Source organism: Mytilus trossulus, chromosome 13 (genome assembly GCF_036588685.1).
Source record: "Mytilus trossulus isolate FHL-02 chromosome 13, PNRI_Mtr1.1.1.hap1, whole genome shotgun sequence".
NCBI lineage: Eukaryota > Metazoa > Mollusca > Bivalvia > Mytilida > Mytilidae > Mytilus > Mytilus trossulus.
In genome coordinates, this window is record NC_086385.1 from 46,626,933 (window position 1) to 46,641,779 (window position 14,847).

At 30.9% G+C, this 14,847-nt stretch overlaps 1 protein-coding gene across 1 annotated transcript in view; it reads left to right on the forward strand.

The window, feature by feature from the left end:
• The first annotated feature begins 215 nt into the window (after positions 1–215).
• The window catches only part of LOC134694424 (peroxidasin homolog), a 35,527-nt gene continuing 20,895 nt past the window's right edge, over positions 216–14,847 (forward strand). Inside the window, exons 1-4 of the mRNA XM_063555433.1 lie at positions 216–331; positions 4,695–4,724; positions 6,020–6,337; positions 12,352–12,657. Coding sequence (XP_063411503.1) covers positions 295–331; positions 4,695–4,724; positions 6,020–6,337; positions 12,352–12,657 — 691 coding nt within the window. The 5' untranslated portion in view covers positions 216–294. The remainder of the gene's footprint in view (positions 332–4,694; positions 4,725–6,019; positions 6,338–12,351; positions 12,658–14,847) is intronic.

The window sequence follows — 14,847 nt, forward strand, 5'->3', positions numbered from 1 at the left end:
CTTTTTAAATTCAGCCTTTCATTTTGGGAAACAATTCATAAAAGTCTTGTAAAAAGTTTGTTGTTTTGAAACAGCGTAGTGAACATCCTTAATACATTTAATAAGATGAATGCAATATTGTCCCAAAAGATCTACTTGTCGTATAATTACTTTCAATAATTATGTTGTGTCTCGAAATAGTGATATTTAAAGTTCTTATTCACACATGATCTTTCATTGAAATTGTTAACCCTGATACACATCGTCGATGAAAATTTCGGTGATTTGTGAAATATACTTCCTCATGAAGTAAATATGGATATTTCAGTATTTCACTTGATCCTTATATATGGTAGGTACTTATTTACACATACAAGAGAATTTAAGTAACAAAGTTTTAGACAAATTCAGTATTAGATAAATGCTACCCACTGTTTCATATGCGTCTCCCCCTAAAATCATAAGTTAACGTTCTAAAATTTAAACTGTTAGTTTTTCAACGTATCGACATTGATACCAATTATAATTTTAAATCTTAGTTAATATTTGCAAAGTAGAACTCTTTAAATAGCCATAGTCCTGAATGTGTCCTTGTAACATATGCAAATCAAATCGTAAAAAACCTGTAGTATAATTATTGACGTAAAATATTTCTTTGCAAATATAATAAGAATAATATATTCTTTTATATTAAATTGTCTCTTCCTACCCAAGATTATCGATAATATTAATCGTATAGCAACACCGACAAAAATTAGATATTACAAATTCAGAAATTGTAACAATTATTTAATAAACTCATCATAGATACGTGGACTAAATTTTGTATATACGTCAGACGCGCGTTTCGTCTACAATAGACTCAACAGTGACGCTTGAATCCAAAAAAAGTTAAAAAGGCCAAATAAAGTACGAAGTTGCAGAGCATTGAGGACCAAAATTCCTAACAGTTTTGCCAAATCCAGCTAAGGTAATCTAAGGGATCGGCGTTACACGAATAAAAAGTTCACATTTTGCACTTTGAATACATTAATTGTAATCAAAATTTTCTAGATCGCAATAAATGATCTTGTAGTGTTGACCACTGTCTAAAAATCTAAGAAGACATTATTGAGGGAAATTTTGAAAATTATCCACTTCTTAATTTTTAATGTACTAAGTAACGGCAACAGTAGTATACCGATGTACAAAAGTTATAAATCGATTGCGATAAAGCAAATCCGGGTTTGAAACTACCAGCGATGGAAAATAAAAACTATAACGGGAAAAATAGGAACACCAGAACACCAATAACACTGAAGTGCAAGTAAAATAACACCAACATACACATTTACGTACTATTGCAACTGACATATTCCTGACCAGGACATTTTTAGAAAACCTGCTTTTTTTGCTATACAACCTGTCTGCTTATATGACAACATTACAAAATATTGCTAAAATGACAACACTACAATACTAAGAATCATAGCACAAACACATACACGATAATAAATCGTAAGTCTACAATCTTACATACAATAATATTTCATTATTATCTACTTCATAAATATGAATTTACGGACACTTATTAATCCCTTGACACCATTTGCAAGTATGATTGTAAGGAAACGATGATAGTCCATCGGAAGGGGACGATAAATGGCTGACCCGTGTTAGGAGAGTCATATCTCTTGCACGTAAAAGACACCGTCGTAGATTTCCAAAGAGAGCAGGATAATGCTGCTACAAGGCAGCATTCGCACCCGCAAAGGGGGGAAAGGGATTAATATAAGTTGCAATAACTCGTTTCCCAATCCACTATAAATAAATATGTTTAAATTAATATGACAGTTATAAAGATGTGAAAAACAAAACAAAATGCTTGTTTGAGTGCAGTTATATAAAGACAAATAAATTTTTAAGAGGTTGTTTATTCTTGTGTTATTATTTTTTGGAGTAAGAATCGTTTTGTTTTATGTGGGGTTTCGATTTTTGATAGCCTTACTTTAAATAATTGTATTCTCCTTGAAAGTTATATTAAAGAAACTATAGAAATATCACACACTTGCACTTACTGTTGTTACCAGTGAATCATTTAAATCTATGAACAAACATTTAGAAATAGAAGAATATTTATATCTTTCTAAATATAGACACGAGTCATTTGTCGACAGTTTGGGGTGAATTAATGGAATTAATCAATAATTTGACTGCATATTTTGATGTTCTCAAAAGATATATTACTTTCTCGCTGTGTCGAAGACACATAACATCCTTAAACTGTTTTCTGCTCTTTGGACCAATATCTTTTGTCGAGTTGTTGTTATTTTGACACACTTTCCAATCTCATTCTCAATTTTATCTTTAATCCTCGCATTTGGGTTTTTTGCTTCTAGTATTCACAAGACGAATCAAGGACTAGACTCGACATCATTATTAATTGTAAGATGCATGATAAATTAATATATATGCTTTACGTATGTTTTGTAACATCGTAAGTATGGCTAATTTGTTCTTCGATAAATTCATGTACCAAGTCAAGACTATTACATTTGTTTGGCACACTTTTCGATATCTGAAAATATATATGCATGTCAACTGATAATTTATTTTTCAAAACACAACTTCAATTCTTGCTTGATGTACATTTTTACGCAAATCTCAAGTCAAGAGCTCTGGCTTTGTTTGTCTTGTATGTTTTCCCGACGTAGTCGGTAAGTTTCGCTTTGTGCCCTTTGAACTTAAAGACGCTTCGCTATGGCAACAGAATATGTATGCTCGAAAATCCTTTCTGTGATTGGACAAAAAGCTGTCACGATGGGTGATTTGGTTGTGTTTGAAAAAACGTCTCGAAAATTATATCGTGATGGAAAGCAAGTGAAAAACTAAATATTTGAACTAGATCTTACAAAGATTTATATTTTTATTAAAATAATTGTTTCTCTAATACCTCTTTGCATTCATGACAGCTGTTTATTCTGGACAATTATATAATTTTTAATGTAAACTTTCGCATTTGATATTTCCGCGGGGTTTTGGGTGAATGTAAATAGAAAGATATAACTTATACTACCAACAATAGTGTCTAGCTTTGTTAACCATGAATTAAGTGTAATGTAAACAGTAGTAAATGTATATTTGTTTTTTTTTTTTTTTTTTTTGTTTTTTTTTTTTTTTGCACTGGATTTTTTTACAAACATTTTTTTAGGTATCATCACAATATTCTTATATACTATTGCCTTAATATAACCAGACTTAGTAAAGAATTTCTTGTAGTTACATTCAGATGGAGATTTTATTAAAGAGGTTCTGCATCATTAAGTCATTGTGCTTCTGAAGTTTATCGAAATGATAGTTTTAAACATATACTCAAATTTAAATACGTCGGATATCTTTTTTAAAGATAGTTCTTATTTTAATTTAAGTTCTGTTTACGTCACACTTCCGCGTACGGGATTTTCTCGCTGCGTTAGTGGTTTTCAGATATTATCTATTCTTTGGTCGGGTTGTTGTCTCTTTAAAATATTCTCAATTTCCATTCTCAATTTCATTCATGATCAATCTACAAGCTGGCCAACGATTTATGTGTGTCGAATTGAGGGGTAGGATAATACAAAACTATTCACATACTAAATTAATTTGACGTAACATAAGAAAACATTATGCACTTTAATCGGGGGAAGTACTTTACCTTAAATCTCATAATATACAAAACAAATTTGAAAAACACATTTAGTGTTTAAATAATTGTCAGAAATTCAAAATCATATTTAATAAAAGTAAACGATCTTTATCTATTACGTTCTATCTTTTAAATTTCACAAACATGGTCTATCTTCATACGATAAGTTGCTATTTGGTCATTACACTTATCGGTTTTTTTTTTTTATTTTTGTGACTTCACTTATAAGTTATTTTATAAGTTATTAATTTTGAAAATGTATTTTGTAAAAACATAGGAACACTGCATTGACTTTAAAAAAAAATGAAACTAATTCAGACGATCTTCATAACAAATTTTATAAATACAGTGGTTTTAACTAAAGCAGCAATATAGATTTGATTAAAAAGCAATACTCATATGAATTGTTAATTTCTTATTAAACATCTTATAAGGTAATTCGTCTTAAATAAAAATGTTAGAGTGCTCAAAACTTTACCTTGTATTGTTCTAAATGTCAATCACGCATTTTGTCAATGTTGTCTTATTTAGGTATTACCAAAACGAAACTTTTTTATCGGACCACAGATAAATTATCACGTTGTGATTGGTTAAACGCCGTCACGTGGTGACCCCCTATGAGACCGTATGGGGTTAGTAAGTTTCATATGGGGTTCAAGACGCGATAATGGCGACGTCATCTATTAAAGTTGTTGTGTTTCATTGTTTATTTTTCAACAAAACGCCGCAGAAAAAGTCCAGCGTCCGATAAATTCGTTATACGGTTAACTACTGACCCCCTACGGATCCATAGAGGGTAAATAAAATTCATAGGGGATTCGGCCCCCGACATCAACCCCTATGGATTCTACTAACCCTCTATGGATCCGTATGGGGTCAGTAGCAAACCATATAACTTATAATGGTGAGCAGATGATTTACAATATATCTTTATCAACAAGGGAAGTCGTAATTCCGAATTTGATGACATTAACATTTTTTCTTCTTTATAAATGTATAGTCATCTGTTGTTGGTGACTTTGAGTTAATTTTAAATGCCCGTATATTTCAGTTATTTCGGAGGTTGAAACAGAAAACGGAGGTAAGATCTCTTATGAATGCTAATTCATAGTTTATGAATGCTCTTTCCCTAACTCACGAATAACCATCATGCTATACTAATATTACAATTGCTAACGTATGCTTACTTTATGGTTATGAATTCCCCTTTCTATCAACAGGATATATTTGTTTTTATTTTGAAAACTCCATATGTTATTATTTGTCTGTGCTTTACCAACATTTAAGATATGCTGCTTTTAACGATCATACAGTGCTCTACGATTTTTATTTTATTTACAGCTCTTATAAATTTATGAAGTTAATTATATATAATGCGTATGGTGTAATGATGTCTGGGTTTTGGTGTAATAGTCAGGTGCATAAGAAAGGTTGTATTGCTTTATATATTAGTTTCAATCTTATAACATGTATCCATTTTTTGTATATTTGTCATACACATCAGATTTTGTGTGATTTTGAATGATGCAAATCGTGTATGATTTAAATTGGAATGTGAAAGGGCTTGTTGTAATGATGTAATGGTGTGTTATGCAACGTGCATGGTCTCATGATGTATGATGTATTGTATACATTGAAATTTAACACAATTCGAGCCTGTAAGACACGAATATTGTGTTGATTTGTTAATTCTTATATGTTAGTAAAACAAGTCAGAGGGATTATTAGATACCATTAAGATATTAAAAACTCATTAGTCGAAAGCCATTGGTCTTTAACATATTTTTTTAAATTGTCGCACATCTGGTGGCTCGATTTATTGATCAGCTTCATACTTTATGCGTTTATTTCAAGATAATAGACCGTTTTCCACATGTGTAGAAAGATAAGGAACCTCTGATTGGCATCCCGGGTGTTATACTGAGAACATAGTTAAACGCAGAAGTTAAAGAAAAAATCGCTCCTCGTATATGTATAAACATGTCTTTATTTCCCATATTGACCCTATTTTTTATTTTTCTCTTTTATATTGTCCCTTAAACCAGTACAAATAAAAGAATATAAATATATTTGCATGTATGCCAAGAAGTTTGCAGTGATTCAATGAAATGTAAATAGCCATCGATCAATATTTTCATTTATATGTTCAGAGTTCGTACAAATATAGTAATGGCATTCCAATTACATTAGTTGGCTGTTGTTTTTCAGTCCCGTTGTGTTATAAAGCTTTTCACTTGTTATGTTGCTTACACATCTTGTATGCTTTCAAACTTTTGTATGTACACATTCCTGATACAGTTAACTCATAAAAAAAGCTTAGAAAACATAAAAGGTATAGAGAATAATTTTTACATTACATGTATTGTTATTATATAGGTCAGATATCATTAAAAGTGAAACCCTTAGATGGAACTGCGGTTTACGGAGATGTGTCCTACACCATAGAGTGTACAATAACTGGAACCCAGGCTACAACATGGTCGTGGTCAAAGAGCTCAATCACTAGTACTAGTGGTAACACAGCGGTACTATCTAGTAGAAGCAAATATAGCATAGTAATATATCCAAATGCTACGGATTTAACTATATATAACATTGTAGAGGAGGATGAGCAGGACTATTTCTGTCAAGCGACAATAAATATTGGTACAGGGTTAAAATTCCAGACGAAATCAAGGCTTATTGTCAATGGAGGTCAGTTCTAGTCAGATGTAGCTCACGGTGTAAATGTGCTATATTTTTTAATTAAGTTGATGTAGTAAAATCTGATCATTCAATATATAAACTCTTTAGCTATAATTGTACAAAAAGCTTTACTTATGAAGTTGACCATATCATTCATGAACAGATATATTTCATATTGAAATCCATTACAAGACTTCGTGAAGATACTTTTAGTATACGGTTAGATGTTTACTGCAAAAATGTTTTTAAAGGTTTTTTTGTACGGCTTTCCTATCTGTCCCTTAACGACGTTTTCTTTTCTGATGACCAAAATTAATGTATATGACCAAAATATTAAGTCAGTATTTTCCTAGGTTAGATATCGCATATAGAACCTGGACTCTACTGTATTTGTCCTGATTTGTGATAGAGCTGGTGATGGGGAATTTCCAGTTTGAAATCCGAAGACAGCAATATCGTGATTTATATCCAATTTGTTAAATGCACCTGTGACGTCACTTTTGTGGCGTTGATACAATCGTGTGAGGGACAGTTCGTGGATCTGTTGTGCTATATTTGTGTGCTGTCCTAGATTGCCTTACGTGTTCATTTGTATTCTGTTGTTAGCATGTCGAAATGTACAATTGTATTGGTTATTTGTATATTTCTTGTCCTGAATGTTTTTGCATTTACTTGCATGCAGTGTTGTCATTCTAGAGGTATATTTAACATTGCCATAAAAGCGCGAGGTTTTGCTGCACACAAATCCAGGTATAATCCACCTTTTTTTCTTAAAATGTCTGTACCAAATGAGGAAAATGGAAGTTGTTATCTTATAGTTCGATTCTGTGTTTGTTGCATTGTCGTTTGTTTTTTGTTGCAATTCAGTGCTTCTGTTGTTTCGTTGTTTTCCTCTTTCAAAACGTTTAGGAAATTTTGGCTATCAATGCTCTTTTACTTTGTTTTACCTTTTTTGATTCGATTGGCACTCATACAAAATCTTAATTCTTGTAATAATGATGTGTTTGTTTTATATATATGTTGCCGTTTGTTTTTTTTTGTTTATTTTTGTACTTCAGAGTTTCTGTTGTTCCGTTGTTTTCGCCTTATATTTTATGAGTTTCCCTCGATTTTAGTTTGTTTCCCGGATTTATTTCCTCTCAATCGATTTATGACCTTTTAACAACGGTAAACTACTGTTGCCTCTTTATCAAAATACAAACTACATAAGAACTTTGCTAATATTCACAATTATGAAATTTTGGTTACAAAATACACAGTCACAAATACTAATATCAGTTACAAAAAAAGAAGAATGCTCGGAGTCCTTGTTGTACATGTACAATGATAGATAAATATCTAATGAAATCATCACGTACACGGAAGTCGTTATGTTTGATAAAGAGTTTGACTTTCGTTCTACAAAAATACGTATCATTCGGGTGCTTTCATGTGTATATATTAAATGTAGAAGCATATTTAAAAAAAACTAAATTGGCTAAAACATTTTATGCATTATGCAATATTTTTATTAGTATTTAATAGGTCACGTTTCCCCGACTGATTCATTTCAAATTTTATGTTATGTTGTTTATTTTAAATACAAGATTTGACGATGAGCAGCAAATTAAATATTTTAATTCCACCATTTAAAAACCTTCAAAATTATCTTAAATTAGAATTATGTAAGATTATGTTTTGGTCATTAATTTAGAGACTTTCAGTGAATAGATTTGTTGCCAGCTTTATATATTATTCTTTTATATTGAAGATTAGATATATTCACCAGTGAATATCTTTTGACCTTATAACTAAAATGTACTTGAAACAAAAATATCTTTGCGATACATATGTTGTGTACAAGTTATCATTTTGTACAAATTATAATTATTGAAAAAAAATTCTATGTTGTGTATGGATGCATTTTAAGACAAAATCCATGAAAGGATGCATTTACAGAAATAATAATGTTATAAGTACGTCTGAACAAGTGACGACTCTGCGATGTATTGCCTAAACATACAATCTGTACATTTAATTCGACTAAACATCAGCTTAACAATGTTAGATCTGTAAATTTGCAGAAACAAATTGTCTGTTCTTCCCTGGCCTGGATTCAAATTCATGACTTTTGCCCGACGCGCTTGAATAGACTTAATTTTGTTAAATTGTTGTTTTTCTTTACGTGGATTTTTGTAACGAATTTTAGAATAGTTTTTGCCTGTATTGGTTTTTACTTTCGTTTTTAACATGACTGATATTGTGCATGTGTCATTAAGACTTGGGGTAATTAAGGTTTTTCCTTTTTCTATAAGGAAAGACCTTACTGTATTTCTTCTGGTTATTAATGTCTTTCCTTTCTTAATGGAAAGACCTTACTGTATTTCGTTTGTTTATTATTATTCTTTTTCTTCCGCCGTTTTCAAAGTCAATCGCCAAGAAAAGTACTCAAGATATCAAGACGATCTTTGGTACCAAGTATCGGGTTAATAAAAGCTATCTGGTATTAGGGGCACCGAAGTGTACTATTTACCTTATAGGAGTTATCTTCCCAATAACAAAAAAACACTGTTATCACTACTCCTCATAAATTATAAGACTTAGCGGCAAATGTTTTTGTTTCAAATGTTCCTTGCCAGATGTGGCAACTTCAAAAAATTTTAACCGAAGCGATCCAGTGACTTCTTATAGGAGTTATTTCCCCTTGAATTTTTTACTTTTCTGTGTGCATAAAAATCTCATGAACCGTAAGTTGTAAAGACCTCGGGTCTTTAGATTTGAGTTCATTGGACTAAAACTTGAAAATATAGGTCAAGGTCAAAGGTCAAGGTCATATTTAAGATTTTCATATTTCTTTGATTTCCCTATAATTCTTGAATGGTTATAGATACAGAAAATTTAAGCAGTGAAAAATGCTTCATACTTCAAGGGGCAACTTTTTTACTTGATGACTGTATTGGTTTTTCCATTATATAAGGGACATAACCCCTATTGATGGTTTATAAAATGCCATTATTAGTAAACTCTTAACAAAGGTCCTTGAGACATAGGTCTTTTGCAATGACATTAAAGAGCAATGACCATGACGAAGGTCATAAGGTCAAAGGTCAAGTTCATCAAATTATGTGGTTTGGACACTATTTAAAGAGTTTTATGTGTGTTTGAATTCCAACCAACCAATCAAATAATCAACCAACCAACCAACCAATCAGTGTATGCATGTTTCCGTCTCATCTTTTTCTTTTTCGCTTGTATCAAGAGATCCTATCCAACGTGTCTAAACAACCAACCAACCAACCAACCAACCAATCAATCAATCAATCAATCAATCAGTGCATTGATGTTTCCGTCTCATGTGTTTAATATGGGGTCCGAGATCTCTTTTGTGTTTTTCACTTGAATCAAGAGAACCTATCAAACGTGTTTAAATAACCAACCAACCAACCAACAAACCAACCAACCAACCAATCAATCAATCAATCAATCAATCAATCAATGCATGTTTCCGTTTCATGTGTTAAATACGGGGTCCAAGTTCTCATTTGTTTTTGTTTTTTCTCTCGTTTTAATAGACCCTATCCAACGTGTTTAACCAACCAACCCATCAATCAATCAATTAATCGATTTATCAAGCAATCAATCAATCAATCAATCAATCAATGAATGAATGCATGTTTCCGTTTCATGTGTTTAATACGGGGTTCAAGATCTCATTTTTTCTGCTTGTTTCACAAGACCCTAGTCCCAAGTGTTTAATAAAACAATCAACCAACCAACAAATCAATCAATTAATCAATCAATATATATAACAGTTTATTTATGACAGGTATAATTAAAACAAAATGGAAGGAAAGACCTATCAATTATTCAAGAAGAATTGAATTTTGATTATTACTATTATTATTATTCTTTCCGCCAAACTAAAACAAAATTTCCCAAAAAAAGTACGCGACATGTTGATATGATATTAGGTATCTAGTATCGGTTGACCAAAAGCTATCTTGTGGTGAGGGCACGACCCCGTAAAATTTCCTGTATAGCGGTTATCCCCCCTAACACCGAAAAAAATGTAGACTCTGATTCTTCGTTACATTTGGATTGAAAAGTTTCAACGACTCATTGGTAGGTTTATGCCCCTTTGAAAATTGACCCATGCCGGTTGGTCACTTAAACTCAGAAACTGTAAGTTGTAACCACCTAGGACCATCACCAATGCTCATCAATTCACGTGACCAAGAAAATTGACCTAAAGTCAAAGGTCAAGGTCATGACCTAGATTTTGACCTTAGCTTGTTATCTGATTTACTCAATAACCATAAAAGATGGCTGATAAAATGTAACAGAGCAAATGTGCGTCTTGTCAAGATCTTCATTTGTTATGTGGGTTTCTGTTATGGAACTAGGGCATCAAAAATGTTTTTTGGGTCCGAAATGATGATTGTTTGCATATAACTCAAAATTGGTTAGAGATAGAAAGAAACTTTGAATAGCAGAATTCTAATAAGATCTACAAAGTTAGGTCAAGGTCAGAGGTCAAGTCCCTAGCAACGACATAAAACATCTTAGCAATCATATATTTTTGAGCTTAGAAGGCTATGAATAATATAAATATAAAAATTTTGATACTGGAAATGACATTTTTGTCCCTAGCAACGACTTATAAGTCCTTAGCAATCAATTATTCTTTTAACTTTAAATACTATGAATAGTACATATGACATTTTTAATACTGGAAGTAATATTTTATCCTTAGGAATGATTTTTGTCCTTAGCAACCACGTGTTATGAACATAAAAGTCCTTAGAAACCATATATTTTTTTAACTAAGAAGGCAATTAATAAAAGAAAAAAGGGAAGACCTTTCAATTGTTCATGAGCAATTGACTTTTTAATTGTAATTGTAATCGTTAATCAGCTGTAATTGATTACAATTTTTCAAGTAATCATTGTAATCAATTACTTTTCAAAATACCCTGTAATCCTGATTACTTTTTGATTACATTTTAATTACAATGAAAACAATCTTAAACTGTGTTTATGGTCAATAAATGAACAATTTTTTTATTCTTTTTTAAAGAATATTTTACATGTTAAGATAGTTTGGTTTACTTTATGAAACATGTCAATAGATTTGTATACTTCAGTAAAAAATAAACTGTTACAGTATTGAAAAGTCATCATTTATAGCCTAAGAAGAGACATATAATACAATGAGTAAAATATATTGTACTGGCCTTAGTAAATAAAATTTTACATGTATATCCCAATTTAAAGATGTACATATATATATTTGATAATAACTGTTTCTTTAATCCTGAATTATGATCTTTTGTTAATATTGGTTTTTTTGTCAACTTTTTATTGACAGGTAGGAAACCAATTAAGGTTTGTTTTTATTGCAATTTCCAATTGAGTATAGCTGTAGGACAATGTATATAATAAAAGATTAATCAGACATGTGAAAATTTATCTAATTAGCACAAACTAAATTAAAAGTTGGATAAATATCTTGTTGAAGATAAGAAAATGTCTTAAACTTGTCATGTAAAATGCAATGATTCATAGGACTTGTATTTTGTTTACAATTCCATAAAAGTTTTACATAGTTTTTGACTGGTAACTTTATTTCATCCATATTTTAATTTCCATAAACTGTACCTTGAAATACATATATAGTCTCGAAGAGGTCAGAAGACAAACAGCAAACTCTTTATATTTTTATACTTTAAGTTTGTAGTTTATTAAATAGATGAAGTTTGTAGTTTTCATTTTCTAATATATAAAACAAAATCTTTTCTAAAAAGTACTTAAGTTGTATTAAATGTTAATTCATTAATATCATTCAAAATGGGGTTTCTTTTAAATTCATTGTAATCAGATGTAATCATTATTACTTTGCTAAGTAATCATTAATTTAATCAGACACTTTCAGAAATAATGTAATCATTAATTTAATTCAATCGTACACAATGACAAAGTAATTGTAATTTAAGCAATTACATTGAAAGTAATCTGACCCATCTCTGGTGTCATTATCTTTTCAGGTTTCTTAACTATTACTATGTCTCCTGCTAAGGCTGATGTTCTCCAGGGACAATCTCAATTAATCTCATGTTTCGTTACCGGGGAACCAGTAGCCTCAGACATAAGATGGTATTTTACACCAACTAATTCTGAGCAACGGCAATTATTATACACAGGCAATACAGCGAAGTATTCTGGCGGTAACACTCAGAACCCTTCTTTAACAGTACTGAACTTCCAATCTTCTGATAGTGGTAAATATGGCTGTTCTGCTTCAAATGCTGTTGGAACAAGTACCCGTTCATATAGTGTTCTTAGATTCATTAGTGAGTATATTATATCAAATTAGGTTTGCTTTAACTTTGTCATGATTTTTTTATTACAGGAAAAAAGTGAAATATTGTAAGTAAGTTTTTGGCAGATTTAAAATTTGGATATTTTTTTTCTAATATTAAAGGACGGAATATCTAGAATAGTTAACTAGTGTTTATCGCATGAACAATATTAGTTATCAAGTATCTTGTAAAGCAAATGCATGAACATTTTTTGGAACATAAAAGCCAAAATGAATCTTTACGAAACTTTTATTTTCTTTAAATGTCCTCTACCAAGTCAGGAAAATGGCCATAGTTATATTAGAGTTCGTTTCTGTGTGTGTTACATTTTAATGCTGTGTTTCTGTTGTGTCGTTATTCTCCTCTTATATTTGATGAGTTTCCCTAAGTTTTAGTTTGTAGCCCGGATTTGTTTTTTTTTCACAATCGATTTATGAGTTTCGAACAATGGTATACTACTGCTGCCTTTCTTTAAAACAATTTTCAACTTTAGTTGAAGTACTTGGTTCCTTGGTAGCGAAAACCCTCACCTCAATAATAAATAATGGTGTTTAGTTTTCAAACCTTACTATATGATATGAACCAATTATAAAACCAATATTTTACAATATGTACAAAAAGTGTATTTGCTAAGAGAGTTATTAGATAGTTACCAATTTTTTTAAACGACATGTTTAATAAAAGACGTTCAATCAATTTGTGAAATAAAAAACATGAAAAACGAACAAAACAGTCATAAACAACAGTTTGCACAATCATTCAAAGAAACGTCAAATTTGAGAAACATCACCTCTTCTTTAAAAAAAAGGGTGAACAAAACAGTCAACAGAATTTGCACAATCATTCCAAGAAACGTCAAATTTGAGAAACATCACCTCTTCTTTAAAAAAAGGGTGAACTTAATTTAATCTGATGAGTCAGCATTTCCTGTTACCGTTGTGTTGCAAATAGCAAGGGAAATTACCTGAAAGGTCATCAACGTAGATAAATGATCAAAAATGACGGGATTGCTTCTATATTGTCATGGAACATATACCAATTCATAATGGCATATAACTCATATATGTGGATTATTTCGCAACAGTTGATTCTTTAAGAGACGAAAGGTGTCACTGGAGTACTTACATTACCGCTTGTCATATTTTGATGACTTTGGTTGAAACTAAAGCTTTATCCGTCTAACAGCAAGAACTCTGTTTCTATTATACAATTTAATTGATGTTGGTATGGTCTGAAAATTTGGTATCTATCATTATTATGATTATAAGCAATGAGTTGTTTCTGTTCGCAAGCGGATGTGGACTCAAGTGCTTATGCGTATTGCTTTGACAAAAAAGGGTTTACCGAAAATAATGCGTATATTTTCGAGGATTTAATTAAGTATATTGAACAAAACACAAAAATGTCAGTATTTACCTCAAAGCTTACAAAACCTTTAAACAGATTTATGAAGAAGGGATATAGTTACGATATTGTTGTCAGGTCATTACAGATTACATATTTTGGCTTTAATATTGATTCACTTATAAGGTCTTTGCATCGGAACTAAACACTTTTATTAAAAAAAAAACAGTTGTTGGCATGACACGGGTTATGTTCGTCTCATATGTTTTATGATAGTATGATTTTTATTTTATTTATTTATTTACAATATTTATACAGCGCATTATCTAATTGAAATTATTCTAAGCGCTTAACATGCTTAAGGGGGCTCGCGGGTCAAAATCATTTTTTTATTTAATATAGAATTTTTCTATATTTTTCTATAAATGAACTTTATCTAAATGGAAAAATGAAATAAAAAAATGGGGTCACCGTTCATTTACGCTCACCATCTGCTTTCAAAAGAAGCATACATTTTTGTAAATGTCCTTTTTTTCTGTTGAACTAATAGAAGAAATAGCGGTAATATCGAAATAAAAAAAGAACTAAATAGCTAAAACTTTACAATTATTTATTTTATGTACAGCTTATTCGAAAACAACAATAAAAAATATAGGTCACCGATGAGTTAAAAAGATATTTCAATTTTAATGCCAAAAAATGGCATGTTTGCTCCTAAGGGAGATAATTTGGAGCTTTTCCAATGATATCTACATTTTAAATGTCACCTAGGGCCAATATGAATTGATTTTTTGGAATGATTTTTGTACCATATGATAAAGTAACAACTACTAAAGG